The sequence below is a fragment of the Nerophis ophidion genome, linkage group LG17 (genome assembly GCF_033978795.1).
Source record: "Nerophis ophidion isolate RoL-2023_Sa linkage group LG17, RoL_Noph_v1.0, whole genome shotgun sequence".
Taxonomy (NCBI): domain Eukaryota; kingdom Metazoa; phylum Chordata; class Actinopteri; order Syngnathiformes; family Syngnathidae; genus Nerophis; species Nerophis ophidion.
The window spans coordinates 16,082,126-16,099,959 of record NC_084627.1 but is presented as its reverse complement, the minus strand read 5'-3'; the positions used below and the strand labels follow the sequence as shown (position 1 = coordinate 16,099,959).

Sequence of the window (17,834 nt, the reverse complement as noted above, 5' to 3'; positions counted from 1 at the left end):
AGATCGAAGGTCACGGTCATTCAATGTTGGTTTCCGGCCATGCCGCTTACGTGGAGTGATTTCTCCAGATTCTCTGAACCTTTTGATGATATTATGGACCGTAGATGTTGAAATCCCTACATTTCTTGCAATTGCACTTTGAGAAACCTTGTTCTTAAACTGTTTGACTATTTGCTCACGCAGTTGTGGACAAAGGGGTGTACCTTGCCCCATCCTTTCTTGTGAAAGACTAAGCATTTTTTTGCAAGCTGTTTTTGAACCCAATCATGGCACCCACCTGTTCCCAATTAGCCTGCACACATGTGGGATGTTCCAAATAAGTGTTTGATGAGCATTCCTCATTTTATCAGTATTTATTGCCACTTTTCCCAACTTCTTTGTCACGTGTTGCTGGCATCAAATTCTAAAGTTATTGATTATTTGCAAAAAAAAAAAAATGTTTATCAGTTTGAACATCAAATATGTTGTCTTTGTAGCATATTCAACTGAATATGGGTTGAAAATGATTTGCAAATCATTGTATTCCGTTTATATTTACATCTAACACAATTTCCCAACTTATATGGAAACTGTGTTTTTTTCCGTCGCATCTCGGCATCCATGATGGACAGTTCACACATGTGGCTGTGGAACTCAAATAAAAGAGAGCTGCAAAGCCCACCTAAGCGGGCGGGAAGGCTTCGGCTGGGTTTAAGGCAGCTTCTTTTGCCAGAGCAGTTATCTTCATGGGCCTTCAAGGCATGGAGTTTAGTGTTTTGAAAACTGCTTTTTTTTTTCATTTTCCTAACTTGCAGAGTGTTTGCAGGGCATTTGGTTCAGGCCGGATGTCTAACTCATTTCTTACGCAATGTTTATAAATAAATGATAAATGGGTTGTACTTATATAGCGCTTTTCTACCTTCAAGTTACTCAAAGTTTTTTTTCTCCATTTTCCACATTTACCCATTCACACACACATTCACACACTGATGGAGGGAGCTGCCATGCAAGGCGCTAACCAGAACCCATCAGAAGCAAGTGTCTTGCTCAGCACACAATGGACGTGACGAGGTTGGTACTAGGTGGGGATTGAACCAGGGACCCTTGGGTTGCGCACGGCCACTCTTCCACTGCGCCACGCCTTCCCAGGTACGGCCCAGTGGGCGGACAGGTTTTATCCGGCCCGCATGATGAGTTTATCGGAAGTATATCAAGAGGGTTATACTTCCGGGTTAAGGCGCAAAACAGGAAGTACATTGTCAAACAGCTGCACCCGCAGCGAGCAAACTCGTCCAAAAGATGGTGCCGCAGCACAAACAATAACACCCATTTTTGGTGTATTTGTGGATGTTTTATGAAAACTATTTGTTGAATGCTGTCAAGCTTGGACAAAGGAATGAACTCAGATGCAGAGTAGGGATACTTAGTAGGGCTTTTATTTTGACAGCTCTTTCACCTCCAGAGACAGAGTAATACAAAATCTACAAATAACAAAAACGGTCAGCGAAAAAGGTTCCAAAAAAAAAAGGGAATAACACGAAAATCACTCCTAAAAGGAGGAAAATACAAAAACCAAAAACAAACTATTATTTGCGCCATATCTGCCCTGAAACTTATTTACATAAAACGCTCCAACATGATGAAGGAAAGAATGACTATAAAAATGTCTACTCTTAATCGTAATCTAATAATACTAAACAAAAAATTACTCAAGAAATTTGAGGAAGGAAAGATTAGTGGCAAAAAAATGATAACTCACCACTTCGGTTGAACAAAAGCTAAATAACAAAATTCACTCTGAGGAGGAGAACATGTCAAACTCAAAATAACAGCGCGGGAATTCAAGATCCAAGAAAATAAGCGTGGGACGAGGCAAGGCATGGACATAGACAGGGAAGCGAGACAGGCACGAAAGCTCGAGACTTTCTGGCACAGGACAAAGGGAGGCGTGGGCTTATATGACACATGAGGGTAATGGGAAACAGGTGGAAACAATCAGGGGGCAGGGATGACGTCAGACTGATGACACAAGAGGAAGGGCCAGTGATCTGAAACAAGAGGAGTTACATCCATCCATTTTCTACCGCATATTCCCTTTGGGGTCGCGGGGGGCCCTGGTGCCTATCTCAGCTACAATCGGGCGGAAGGCTGTGTACACCCTGGACAAGTCGTCACCTCATCGCAGGGCCAACACAGATAGACAGACAACATTCACACTCACATTCACACACTAAGGCCATTTTTAGTGTTGCCAATCAACCTATCCCCAGGTGCACGTCTTTGGAAGTGGGAGGAAGCCGGAGTACCCGGAGGGAACCCACCCATTCACGGGGAGAACATGCAAACTCCACACAGAAAAATCCCGAGCCCCGGATTGAACCCAAGACTACTCAGGACCTTCGTATTGTGAGGCAGAGACACTAACCCCTCTACCACCGTGAAGCCACAAGAGGAGTTGCTTTTCAAAATAAAAACAAGCAATTCACAAGACAAAAAAAACCCAAGACAAGACATCCCTCACTGCGGTGTGACAAATCATGGCCGTTAGTGAAGACAAATCCATAACTTAGCTGCGCCGTTTTATAATCCGCAGGGTCCAAAGTGTAGGTAAAAAGTAGGGGCTTATAGACCGGAAAATACAGAAGTTGCATTATTTATTTCTTTATTTTAGAACTGCAAGGTACAGTGCATAGGGTGTCCATGCCAATGCAGTTTAAAAACTACATGAGAGTGTGTCGGATCCGTGGTAATGGGTATTTAAAAAACGTTTGAATATGTCAAAAAATTATATGTGTGGAGAATTCCAATCAACAAAATGTTTCATGACCCCTCCCTGCACTACCTCTGGGATCCCCCTGTTGAAGACCTAGGCCGTAGAGGAACTTTGACTATCGTATTTCCTTGAATTGCCGCCGGGTATATAGCATGCGCCTGCCTAGAATTACTGCCGGGTCAAACTCGTTTCGCAAAATAATTAGTGCATGCTTAGCATTACCGCCGGCTCAGGATTAATGCCGGGTCAAACTCTTTTCGCAAAATATTATTTTTATTAGCGCATGTCTAGAATTTCCGTCGGGTCAAACTCGTTTCGCCAAATAATTAGCATATGCCTAGAATTTCCGCAGGGTCAAACTCGTCACTTCACGGGTGACACTTCACATGTCATTATTTTCAAAATGGAGGAGGCTGATTTCAATAATTTGAAATCGCATAAAGGGAAGAAGATTAAGAGCTATTCAGTAGGATTTAAGGTCCAAGTTATTGAATATGCTGAAAAGAACAGTAAGCAGCTTTGTTTTCCTAATATACCGTAGCTGCGTGTGTCAAATATGAGTCATTAAATGACTCCTGCCTCCTGGTGGTAGAGGGCGCTAGTGATCCTTCTTGCGACAACTCGGCTGCAGAAGAAGTGACAACAAGGAGCAAGAGTGAGCAGCGATTGTTTATTTTTTCCTCTCACTTGCAGTTTTAACATGGAGGATTACATATCTAAAATAAAACAGTTTTCTAAACTGGACTTTCAATCGAAGCAGGAGGTAGTAAAGGAAGACCTCCATCGAGACAGAGAGACTTTTAAAACTGAAGAAAGATAAGGAAGACTTCAATAAACAAGTTATCGATGCTTTTAATCTGAAGGAACTGCGCATGGACTTCATTTATAAGTAAAGGTAAGACCGTAATAACGTTTTCTTTATTAAATGTGCTTTTCATGATGGTATCCTTACATCACACTCAAATTTATAAGCGCAGGCCTAAATTTACCGCATGCCTTTGGTAAACGCCGGAGTAAGAATTAGCGCCCCGTCGACAATTCAACGAAATACGGTAGCATTTTTTGCAGTAGGTCCTTTAGAACAGTGGTCCCCAACCTTTTTGTATCCGCGGACCGGTCAACGCTTAATAATTTGTCCCGCGGCCCGGGGTTGGGTAAGGGGTGTCCTTTTTTTTTTTTTTTTTTTCTTTGTCATGAAAAGGGGAGGTTTTTGTCATGAAAATGGGAGGTTTTTGTGGTTGGTGCACTAATTGTAAGTGTATATTGTGTTTTTTATGTTGATTTAATAAAAATAAAAATAAAAAAATATATATATATATTATTTTTTTAATAAAAACAATTTCTGCGTCCCGGTACCAATCGGGCCACGGCCCGGTGGTTGGGGACCACTGCTTTAGAACAGCACAACACTCCTGCCATATAGATGATCTTTGACAAACGTTTATTTGCGATAAAAATAATAATTTGCGGTAAACATAATAATTTGACAGCCTTAGTTTTTGTTCATGTTGCCTAATTATGTCACCAGTGTAGCGCTTGTGCTTATAATATGCTGCTTAAAACACCTTAAAATATCACAATATACTGTATTGGAAAGTTTCCTTTAGGTCTAGTGGCAGTTTATTTATCCATAATTAAAAAAATAAATAAAAATAAAATAAAAAAGGGCCATTTTGACTACAAAGGATGATGAAAGTTATTGAGCACTAAATAAAAATAAATAAAAAAACACATACTTTCAAAGGAGCAATAAATGAATGCAATGTTTGACTGCTTTATGATAACAAACACAGTTGTGGCCATGTTGTTAATAAAGCTAAAATTGATTTTGATGTTCAGTGAGCTTCTAATGCACTGTGGAAATTGCTTTCCTTTTTTGTTAATTCATGACTGCTCTTTTTTTTTTTTTCATCTGCCTCCTCATTCTCTTCTCATCATTACTTCTATTTGTTACCTGAGTGCTTCCTTTATAGAGTCCTCTCGCAGTGCATGGAGTCTGTTTACTATTGCTGCCACGATGCATTAAGTGAAGAGAGTGTAAGATGACGATTTAAAATGTTAATACAGTATGTATGTTTTTTATAATTATAAAAAATATAATACATGATAATTAAGGTATTCTTGATATGCATTCACTCGCAGTCAAGCTGTAGTTTTTATGGTATTGTGTAGGAAGCAATAATATGATACAACAATAAATGCTCTAACTGTAGTGAGGCAGTTATTTACATAATGTCTACTGACAAAATATATTTTTACTAGAAATGGCAACAGCAGAGGATTATATCATGCATGTGCATGTACGAGCCAGTCTGCCCCACAACAAGAGAAATGAGGGAAAAAAGGAGCCTATTGACTACTACTTTTGAACACCTGTGTCAAAGTCAAGGCTGGCCCGCCACTTTATTTTATGTGGCCCGCGAAAGCCTGGAGATAATATGCGTTAATAAAATGCTTAATCTTTTCTTACTAAATGTATTCGTTCTCTAGCCTTTTGACATCAAAAATCATGTACTGCATGCAATTGCATATCTTATAAAATTCGATATTATTATCATAATATCATGTATTCCAAAAAAATATTTTTTGTTTAAATAATGATACATACTTTACTTAAATATCTGTTTGACTTATTATTCATAAAAAAATATCTATCGTAGACTGTAAAATTGACAATAGAATTTATGGTTAAATTCCGCCAATAGAGTTTTTTTTTTTTTTTGTTACCGTAAAATCTACTTTGGTAATGTTTTTCCCATATACTGTAAGACACTAAAACATTAAAAAACAAGCACAAAAAAAACCCCAAGATTTTACGGTAAAAAAAACAAACAAACAAAAACTGGCAGCTCTGTTGCTTGAATTTTACCGCGGAAAATAGTGGTATTATTTTTCAATTCCACTCCATTTATTATTATATTTTATGTGCTGTAAAAAAAAAACACCACTTTTACTGTAAAAATCTGCCAGTTTTTAAATTAAAATGTATTTTTTTTGCAGCTTATGTAGAAAAATATATTGGTAATGTATTATATATATATATATATATATATATATATATATATATATATATATATATATATATATATATATATATATATATATATATATATATATATATATATATATATACATTACAGATGCGCGGATAGGCAATTATATCATCCGCATCACCAAAGTCACCATCCACCAGCCGTCCACCCGAACAAACATTTTATCAGAACCGTACCCGCCCGCCAACCGCCCACTGAAATATATCAGAGTTCGGCCACCTTTACCACTCACATAGCTATTTAAACCCTTTTCACAGAGTAATGAACACAATTGGAGCCGCTAACGTTCTCGCGACTAACCAATAGCGTTCATCCTGATGACAAGAATATGGGCGTGTTGCGAAGCCATTGCCTTAGACACCTTCAACAACATGTACGAACCGATTTTTAGACCTTTGACACCTTCAACAAAATGTAGAAACCGATTGTTAGTCCGGCAACATGTTGTGTGCAGCTTCCGCAATCACACGTACAAGATTGAAAGGCATACTGGGTGATACAGAGTACACTGATGGTTGTGATATAAACAACTTTAACACTTACTAATATGCGCCACGCTGTGACTCCACACCAAACCAGATTGACAAACACATTTCGGGAGAACATCCTCACAGTAACACAACATAAACGCAACACAACAAATACCCAGAATCCTTTGTATCTGTGACACTTCCTGAATATATTTTACACCCCCGCGCCCCTAACCCCGCCCACCTTACCGACGCACGGGGGGTGTGGGTGTGGGGTGGCGGGGTTTGCTGCTAGCGGGGTGTAAAACATAGTCAATGTGTGTCACGGATGCAAAGGATTCTGGGTATTTTTGTGTTGTGTTATTGTGAGCATGTTCTCCCGAAATGTGTTTGTCAATCTTGTATTGTGTGGCTTCACAGCGTGCCGCATATTACTAAGAGTGTTAAAATTGTTTATATCACAACCATTAGTGTACTCTGTGTCATCCAATATGCCTTGCAGTCGTGTGCGTGTTGTCGCGGAAGCCACACACAACATGATGCTGGACTGACAAGCAGAGCGTACACGTTGTAGAAGGCGACAAAGCCAATGGCTTTATAGCACGCCCTAATATTATCTGGGTGACTGCCGGCAGTCATCCAAGAGAATAATAGCGTCTCCTATTGTCTTCTTCGCTTGATGACACGGGTCTTAAATGGCTCTAAGAATGGCAAAGGAGACCGATGTATATCAAATATTTCCGGATGGTTCAACTGCCACTCGCCCGAATCTAATTAAAATCTAATTTTTCGTCATGTCACCCGCCCGACCCGTTGTTTATCCGCGGACTCCGCGGATGAGACCGCAAACCGCGCATCTCTAATATATATACATATATATATATATAAGTGGCCCTCTGAGGGCAACCATAACTGCGATGTGGTCCTCATTGAAAATGAGTTTGACATCCCTGTACTACAACGGAATAAAAATGGCAGACTAAACCTCTACCATACATGGAGATATGTGCTGACCTAACAAAGGCAAAATAAGTCACTCAAATTCCAAGCAGCTGGTTTGGAATAAGTTTGGAAGAAAGCATGATTGTTTTATTTTTTTGGCATGCCTCCATGGTTTAATTAAACATTTTTAGGATTTATGAAGATCCCAAATCCAGAAATACAAGTACCGATAGGTACAAAAAGTTGCTTTTGCATAATAGGACCACTTTAAAGACAAATATGTAGTATAAGTTATAGTTATTTTTATCAATATATATTTTACTTTTTACATTATATCATGTAATTGCTTATTTTATTTCTACTATGTAGGGTTTTACGGTGTAACAGTATTAGTATAGTACCGCAATACTAATGAATCATATCCGGTACTATACCGCCTCTAAAAAGTACCGGTCCTCTGATACTACTAAGTCGTTACTGCTATGGTTGCATCGATATTCTGGCATCACAATATCTTTGTTCGTTTTGAAAAAAAATTATATTATATTTATAAACTCAGGAAATATGTCCCTGAACACATGAAGACTTTGAGTATGACCAATGTATGATCCTGTAACTACTTGGTATCGGATCGATACCCACATTTGTGGTATCATCCAAAAGTATTGTAAAGCATCCAAACAACAGAAGAATAAGTGATTATTACATTTTAACAGAAGTGTAGATAGAACACGTTAAAACAGAAAGTAAGCAAACATTAACAGTAAATGAACAAGTAGATTAATCATTTATTTTCTACCACTTGTCCTTAATAAATTTGACAAAATAATAAAATGATTAAAGACACAATATGTTACTGCATATGTCAGCAGACTGAATTAGGAGCCTTTGTTTGTTTACCTACTACAAAAAGACAAGTTGTCTAGTATGTTCACAATTTTATTTAAGGACAGACTTGCAATAAAAAAACAACATGTTTAATTTAATGTATTTTTTTTACTTAAAATAGAGCCAATAATGCAACTTTTTGTCAATCATTCAATCAATCAATGTTTATTTATATAGCCCCAAATCACAAATGTCTCAAAGGACTGCACAAATCATTACGACTACAACATCCTCGGAAGAACCCACAAAAGGGCAAGGAAAACTCACACCCAGTGGGCAGGGAGAATTCACATCCAGTGGGACGCCAGTGACAATGCTGACTATGAGAAACCTTGGAGAGGACCTCAGATGTGGGCAAACCCCCCCCCCCCCCCCCCCCCTCTAGGGGACCGAAAGCAATGGATGTCGAGCGGGTCTAACATGATACTGTGAGAGTTCAATCCATAGTGGCTCCAACACAGCCGCGAGAGTTCAGTCCAAAGCGGATCCAAGACAGCAGCGAGAGTCCCGTCCACAGGAGACCATCTCAAGCGGAGGCGGATCAGCAGTGTAGAGATGTCCCCAATCGATACAGGCGAGCGGTCCATCCTGGGTCCCGACGAGCGGTCCATCCTGGGTCTCGACTCTGGACAGCCAGTACTTCATCCATGGTCATCGGACCGGACCCCCTCCACAAGGGAGGGGGGGACATAGGAGAAAGAAAAGAAGCAGCAGATCAACTGGTCTAAGAAGGAGGTCTATTTAAAGGCTAGAGTATACAGATGAGTTTTAAGGTGAGACTTAAATGCTTCTACTGAGGTAGCATCTCGAACTGTTACCGGAAGGGCATTCCAGAGTACTGGAGCCCGAACGGAAAACGCTCTATAGCCCGCAGACTTTTTTTGGGCTCTAGGAATCACTAATAAGCCGGAGTCTTTTGAACGCAGATTTCTTGCCGGGACATACATTTTGTGGTCTCCTTTATTTAGAAAAAGTATCGAAAAGTACCGAAAATTATTGAAATATATTTTGGTACAGGTACCAAAATATTGGTATTGGGACAACACTCCTAGGGCTTCACGGTGGCAGAGGGGTTAATGTGTCTGCCTCACAATACGAAGTTCCTGCAGTCCTGGGTTCAAATCCAGGCTCGGGATCTTTCTGTGTGGACTTTGCATGTTCTCCCCGTGAATGCGTGGGTTCCCTCCGGGTACTCCGGCTTCCTCCCACCTCCAAAGACATGCACCTGGGGATAGGTTGATTGGCAACACTAAAATTGGCCCTAGTGTGTGAATGTGAGTGTGAAAGTTGTCTGTCTATCTGTGTTGGCCCTGCGATGAGGTGGCGACTTGTCCAGGGTGTACACCGCCTTTTGCCCGATTGTAGCCCGCGACCCCAAAAGGGAATAAGCGGTAGAAAATGGATGGATGGATGGACAACACTACTACTATCTAACACAGTCTTTTTCACATTATTTTATTCTGCCCTCTATGAATGTTGGAATTTAGTTTGGCAGTAAAGTAACAGTCCTTTAAATAAGAGATGACAATCTTTCATCTTAAGGTTTCAGCTTTTGGGTGTAATAATAGATAATACAAACAAACTGGAAACCTCATGTAAAAACAAATATGCAACATAATGTAGCAAGGAATATGTAAATAATGAACAAAGGCAACTATGTTCTGTCCCATAAAAAAATCCCTCCATATTCTCTACTGCTGGCTAGTGTTACCATATCTGAGGTATTGTGCAGAAATACTGGGAAATAACAACAATTGTGCACGTCATTCACTAACTAAAAGAAAGATAAATTTTCGGTTGGCAGAGCGACCTGAGGGTTCCTATTTCGATCACCGGCATCTGCCATCCTAGTCACGTCTGTTGTGTCCTTGAGTAAGACAATTCACCCTTGCTCCTGATGGATCGCTGCTGGAGTTACACGAACACGGAAATGTTGGCCTGCTCTCCACACGTCGGTATTTGACCTTAAAAAGAATGAGCTTTTTGTAAAAACTCAGACGAGAGTGGTGAGTTTAAAAAAACTGCGCTTCAGATTTGTTCGGGTAAAACTGAGCTTGTTTTGGTTTGTGTCACAAGGCAAGCATGACATTTTCTCATATCATGGTTTTAAAACCTCATTCAACAACAGACTATGAATTATTTATGATGTTTCCTTGCCTCTGATTTTAAAGATAACAAAGATCTCCTTATAATAGTAATATTTTTTCCATCCATCCATCCATTTCTACCGCTTATTCCCTTTTTGGGGTCGCGGGGGGCGCTGGCGCCTATCTCAGCTACAATCGGCTGTGTACACCCTGGACAAGTCGCCACCTCATCGCAGAGCCAACACAGATAGACAGACAACATTCACACTCACATTCACACACTAGGGCCAATTTAGTGTTGCCAATCAACCTTTATTGATCACTATATTGATGAACACAGGTGTTTATAATGTGCGACCAAGTCAACTACAGCAAATTTTTCGGGGTTCTGATCAAACAAAATGGGCATGGCAGCTTGTTTTGAAACAGCCCTTGTATGGATAGAGATTGTTTTAACACCAAGGGAGGGGGTGTGGCGCGAAATGATCACTTCAAACTCTGCTTTAATTAGAATTCGGATGTTAATTGGAGCAGTATTTCTGTTGAGGATTTAATGGCAGCCCATTTAGGATGAGCAAACATTCCGGAAAATAAGCCGCTACTCTTTTTCCTACACTTTGCACCCTGCGGTTTATAAGACGGTGCAGTTATTTTATGGATTTTTCTTGGCTGCCAGCCATAATAAAAAATAAATAAAAACAAAACCAGCAAATACACTGACGATGTCATGAGCCGTGGCTCGGATCAGTTTTTTGTTATTTTTTAGTTAGTTTTGGACTCCCTCTGTTCGTGTTGTTGTGCACTCTTGAGTTTGTTTTGTTACTATGGCTACTTATTATGTTCACCTGCCTCTGATTGGTGTTTGGGACGCTCACCTGTTCCCCAAGCACTAATCAGAGGCATTATTTAAGCCTGCCTTTACCGGTCAGTCGGCCTGGCTTCTTTGTTTGCTTATGCTACAGTTACGTGAGTATTCCTTGTATTCCTTGTCTTTTTTTAAATCATGTTCCTACCTGCACGTCCTGTCCGGAGTGGTCCATTTGCATCCTGGGGGGGCGAAATTCGAAGCAAACTTTTGCTACGACTGTATCTGTGACTTATATACATTTTGTTATGTTTTTTCTACTATTTAGTGGACGCGACTTATATACAGGTGCGCTCTATAGTCCAGAATATCCATTCATCTTCTTCCGCTTAGGTTAGGCCGCAGGGGCAGCAGCCTAAGCAGGGAACCCCAGACTTTCCTCTCCCCAGCCACTTCGTCAAGCTCTCTCCAGGTAATCCCGAGACGTTCCCAGGCCAGCCGAAAGACATAGTCTTCTCAACGTGTCCCGGGTCTTGCCCCGTGGTCTCCTACCGGTCGGACGTGCACCAAACACCTCCCTAGGGAGGCGTTCAGGTGGCATCCTGACCAGATGCCCGAACCACCTCATCTGGCTCCTCTCTGTGGAGCAGCGGCTTTACTTTGAGCTCCTCCCGGATGGCAGAGCTTCTCACCCTATCTCTAAGGGAGAGCCCCGCCACCCGGCGGAGGAAACTCAGTTCGGCCGCTTGTACCCGTGATCTTATCCTTTCGGTCATAAACCCAAAGCTCATGACCATAAGTGAGGATGGGAACGTAGAATGACCGGTGAATTGAGAGCTCTGCCTTCCGGCTCAGCTCCTTCTTCACCACAACAGCTCGATACAGCGTCCGCATTACCGAAGACGCCGCACCGATCCGCCTGTCGATCTCACGATCCACTATTCCCTCACTCGTGAACAAGACTCCTAGGTACTTGAACTCCTCCACTTGGGGCAGGGTCTCCTCCCCAACCCGGAGATGGGACTCCACCCTTTTCCAGCCGAGAAACCATGGACTCGGACTTGGAAGTGCTGATTCTCATCCCGGTCTCTTCACACGCGGCTGTGATCAGATCCAGTGAGAGCTGAAGATCCTGGCCAGATGAAGCCATCAGGACCACATCATCTGCAAAAAGCAGAGACCTAATCCTGCAGCCACCAAACCGGATCCCCTCAACGCCTTGACTGCGCCTAGAAATTATGTCCATAAAAGTTATAAACAGAATCGGTGTCAAAGGGCAGCCTTGGCGGAGTCCTTCAGCATACAAAGAGCCATTGGAGCTCATTTCCCCCAAAATAAAACCCACCTAGAGCCACAAACTCTGTTAGATTCCTAAAATGACGATAACACCACTTTTAGTCTCCTTACACGTGTGCTATAGGACTTATGAGATAAACACTTATTTGATTTATTTCTGGGTATAATGAAGCAAATCATCAAATTATTTTGAACATCAGAAACAAAATACACTGTTCTTTCCCTTATTAATGAATAAAAAAATAATAAAATCAACTCATTCCAATATTCTGAAGGCATACGACTACGGCATATTTATTAGACCAAATAATTGAAAACAACTACTTAGTCATTAATAAAAACAGCAAATTAATAAAAATGTAAGTAAATAAAATGTTTTTTTTTGTGATCTGTCCAGTAGCTGGGGGTTGACCGCTAAAAACAATTAAATTGAATGACAGCAAGAGATGTCGCATAAGGGCTACGACATACAAAACCTGTTTCCATATGAGTTGGGAAATTGTGTTAGATGTAAATTTAAACAGAATACAATGATTTGCAAATCCTTTTCAACCCATATTCAGTTGAATGCACTGCAAATACAAGATATTTAGTGTTCAAACTCATAAACTTTATTTTTTTTTTTGCAAATAATAATTAACTTAGAATTTCATGGCTGCAACACGTGCCAAAGTAGTTGGGAAAGGGCATGTTCACCACTGTGTTACATCACCTTTTCCTTTAACAACACTCAATAAACGTTTGGGAACTGAAGAAACTAATTGTTGAAGCTTTGAAAGTGGAATTCTTTCCCATTCTTGTTTTATGTAGGGCTTCAGTCCGCTTCATAATGCGCCACCAATTTTCGATGGGAGACAGGTCTGGACTGCAGGCGGGCCAGGAAAGTACCCGCACTCCTTTTTTTTTACAAAGCCACGCTGTTGTAACACATGCTGAATGTGGCTTGGCATTGTGTTGCTGAAATAAGCAGGGGCGTCCATGAAAAAGACGGTGCTTGGATGGCAGCATATGTTGTTCCAAAACCTGTATGTACCTTTCAGCATTAATGGTGCCTTCACAGATTTGTAAGTTACCCATGCCTCGGACACTAATGCACACCCATACCATCACAGTGGGATGTTCCAGATAAGTGTTTGATGAGCATTCCTCAACTTTGTCAGTATTTATTGCCACCTTTCACAACTTTTTTGTCACGTGTTCCTGGCATCACATTCTAAAGTTAATGATTATTTGCAAAAAAAAAACATGTTGTCTTTGTAGCATATTCAACTGAATATGGGTTGAAAATGATTTGCAAATCATCGTATTCCATTTATATGTACATGTAACACAATTTCCATTTTTCTACCGCTTATTCCCTTTTGGGGTGGCGGGGGGCGCTGGCGCCTATCTCAGCTACAATCGGGCAGAAGGCAGGGTATACCCTGGACAAATCGCCACCTCATCGCAGGTCTAACACAATTTCCCAACTCATATGGAAACAGGGTTTGTACATTTGCATCGACAATATATCAAATGTGTTTTATTTTCCTATGACAAGATCCCAGAACTCTCCAAAATAACAACTGTTTATTTCAAATGAACTATCCATCCATCCATTTTCTACCGCTTATTCCCTTTTGGGGTCGCGGGGGGCGCTGGCGCCTATCTCAGCTACAATCGGGCAGAAGGCAGTGTACACCCTGGACAAGTCGCCACCTCATCGCAGGTCTAACACAATTTCCCAACTCATATGGAAACAGGGTTTGTACATTTGCATCGACAATATATCAAATGTGTTTTATTTTCCTATGACAAGATCCCAGAACTTTCCAAAATAACAACTGTTAAATTCAAATGAACTAACTAAATAAAATGCAATATAATAAATCAAGTAACCACTTATTCTCTTGCGACTGTGTTGGATCCACTATGGATTGAACTTTCACAGTATCATGTTAGACCCGCTCGACATCCATTGCTTTCCTCCTCTCCAAGGTTCTCATAATCATCATTGTCACCGACGTCCCACTGGGTGTGAGTTTTCCTTGCCCTTGTGTGGGCCTACCGAGGATGTCGTAGTGGTTTGTGCAGCCCTTTGAGACACTAGTGATTTAGGGCTATATAAGTAAACATTGATTGATTGATTGATTGATATTTTTGACATGCGGTTTCAAAGCCATAGGGAGCCACGACGGAGGCATGAACGAGCCGCGGGTCTCTGCCCCCTGCCTTAGGATCACTATATATATGAAAGGAAATCATCATTAAGTGATTATCACGGGATTTTTTTTCCCCCCTTTTTCATCTTTTTCCAGCACCTGGCGGCGTGTTTGGTCCTCAAGGGGAATCGGGGTCGGAGCCGGAAGACGACAGCCAAATGAAGTTTTACACCGAGCAGCACAGAGGACGGCGGCGCAGCAAAGGTGAGAGACGGAAGACACCTTTACGCCGAGACGCCAGGGGGAGGGAATTTCAAGACAAACACGCGTAAAGCTCTTAAGCCTGAACACACATCCGCTGTCGGCGAGCAAACACTGAAGTGTGTTGGCTTTTTGCGGACATAAAGTAAATGTTTGCTGGCGTGAGTGCGCATGCTTTTGTCTACTCAGTAGGCTTTTATAGTAATTGAGAGACCCCTTCACGAGCCGGGTGACACCCACCCACACCCCTGGAGGATTAGCTGAACCGGCACTCTCACTCGCAGACAAAACACTTTCAGGTCTTTCTCAAACTGGTGGAAACAAGAGTCAATAAAGGTCATTTAGCGTCCTCCATCCTGTTTTTTTTAACCTTCAGCAGAACATCACACTTTTCCCAAATGTTCTTGTTAGAGATATTTCCTCCTTAAGTAGACAGGGATGCGTCGGAAGACTCTCTTTGGACACGCTGTCTAGCATGTTGCTATGGTAACGCCTGCTCTCATACACACATTACATACCATGCCGTCAGAACAGTGCTAACATTTGTAAGTGTGAAGAAACTTTACGCATTTTACGCAACGACCTTAGGGGCGGGTCATTGGAAACATTGGAAACAAGCACCAACAACTCCTCCCTTTTCTGATTGGTCACTTTAAACGCTTATTGTCTCCTGGTCAGAGCCCAAATGAACAATTTGGTTCTGGTATTGAATTTATTATGGGTCTACTGAAATGTGACCAAATTTGCTGGGTCAAAAGTATACATACAGCAATGTTAATATTTGGTTACATGTCCCTTGGCAAGTTTCAATGCAATAAGGCGCTTTTGGTTGCCATCCACAAGCTTCTGGTTGAATTTTTGGCCACTCCTCATGACAAAATTTGGTGCACTGTAGCTAAATTTGTTGGTTTTCTGACATGGACTTGTTTCTTCAGCATTGTCCACACGTTTAAGTCTGGACTTTGGGAAGGCCATTCTAAAATCTTAATTTTAGCCTGATTTAACCATTCCTTTACCACTTTTGACGTGGGTTTGGGGTCATTGTCTTCTTGGAACACCCAACTGGGCCCAAGACCCAACTTCCGGGCTTTAGGTTGTCCTGATGAAATTGGAGGTAATCCTCCTTTTTTATTGTCCCATTTGAAGCACAAGTTCCATTGGTAGCAAAACAGGCCCAGAGCATAGTACTACCACCACCATGCTTGACAGTAGGTGTTGTGTTCCAGGGATTAAAGGCCTCACCTTTTGTCCTCCAAACATATTGCTGGGTATTGTGGCCAAACAGCTCAATTTTTGTTTCATATGAGAACAGAACATTCCTCCAGAAGGTCTTATCGCTGTCCATGTGTTGTCGATGAAACAAACATTGAGAAAGTATGTGCACCACAAAACAATTAAGAGTTGTATAAATTATTGGAAACCCAAGACAGCCATGACATTATGTTCTTTAAAAGTGTATAAAAACTTTTGACCACCATCGCTTTGATCCCTGCAAGTTATAAAACAGTGCGGCTTATTTATGGATTTTTTTCGCTAACAACCCTCTTGTTTTGTATCCAGAAAATAGTTTTCATAAAACACCGACAGTGACACTGACAATGTATGTTATTGTTTGTGCTATGGCGCCATCTTCTGGATTAGTTTGCTTCCTGTTCCCTGCCGGAAGTATAAATGTCCATAATGTTTCTACTTGTATCGATTCTTCATCTTCGTAGACTACAAACCATATTTGTAAGTTTTACAATATAACTATAACGATTCATACATACTAAACCGCCCCATGTTTGATGTCTGTAGGAGTGCTTTTATGCATATTTGCACATGCTGTCGTAATGTAATCAAGCTGTCGTTGTTGACATTAGTGAATATGCTAACATGTTTACAAGTGTCTGTGTTAGTATTATTAACTTACACATTTTTTTTTTACGTTCTTTTTGTATCATTTCAATTTCATAAATTCACCAAAACGTTCCCGTGGAGTTATTGAGTCTGTTTAGCTGGTTAGAAAGTTGACTTCCCCAGCTCGTGGTTACATGCTGATGACTTCTGTTTTGTTTGATTAGCCCTTTTACTGCCACAATCTTCTGTACCGATATATATATATATATATATATATATATATATATATATATATATATATATATATATATATATATATATATATATATATATATATATATATATATATATATATGTATATATGTATATATATATGTATATATATATGTATATATATATATATGTATATATATATATATGTATATATATGTATATATATGTATATATATATATATATATGTATATATATGTATACATATGTATATATATATGTATATATATATATATATATGTATATATGTGTGTATATATATATATATATATATATATATATATATATATATATATATATATATACATATATATATATACATATATATATATGTATATATATATATATATATATATATATATATATATATATATATATATATATATATATATATATATATATATATATATATATATATATATATATATTCAGTTTATTTATGTAAACTATGTATTAAATCTCAAATGTTATGGGTGCAGCCTAAATACCAGAAACTGTAAATCCTTACACAAAACCTCCCACCACTATGAGCCGCCTTATTCTGCCTAGAATTGGGGCCAACTTCAAAACCGTAGCCGTTTACTGTGATTCATCATTAAAACACAGTTAAAAAAAAAAATAAAAATCTTGATTTTACTCAACAGAACAGCAACAATGCAAAAATATTATACATTTAAAAAATAATTTGAGTGTCACAACATGGGAGATCCCCTGTGTGTTTAGCTCAGTAGTCAGCATGCTTGCCTCTCACACCGCTCGGAGAGACCGTGCCAATCACTACTCGAAGCAGCGCTGTCTGTGATTGAAAGCTATGAACACCAGTCGTCAAAATCAGGGTCCCCTGATTGGTTGGGGGCCCCTGGGCTTCAGCTCGGGTAGGCCCACACTGCAAAAAGTCTTTGTTCAAAAACAAGGGAAAAAAAATACAAAAATGAGGGGTATTTTATTTGAACTAAGCAAAATTATCTGCCAATAGAACAAGAAAATTCGGCTTGTCTAGACTTTCCAAAACAAGGAAAATTAGCTCAC

General features: G+C 40.0%; 1 protein-coding gene across 2 annotated transcripts in view; it reads left to right on the top strand.

Moving 5' to 3' along the window:
• The window catches only part of LOC133536148 (astrotactin-2-like), a 747,946-nt gene that overhangs the window by 338,725 nt on the left and 391,387 nt on the right, over nucleotides 1-17,834 (top strand). For both annotated transcript variants that reach the window (XM_061876407.1, XM_061876406.1), the window contains exon 5: nucleotides 14,591-14,698. In XM_061876407.1, coding sequence (XP_061732391.1) covers nucleotides 14,591-14,698 — 108 coding nt within the window. The remainder of the gene's footprint in view (nucleotides 1-14,590; nucleotides 14,699-17,834) is intronic.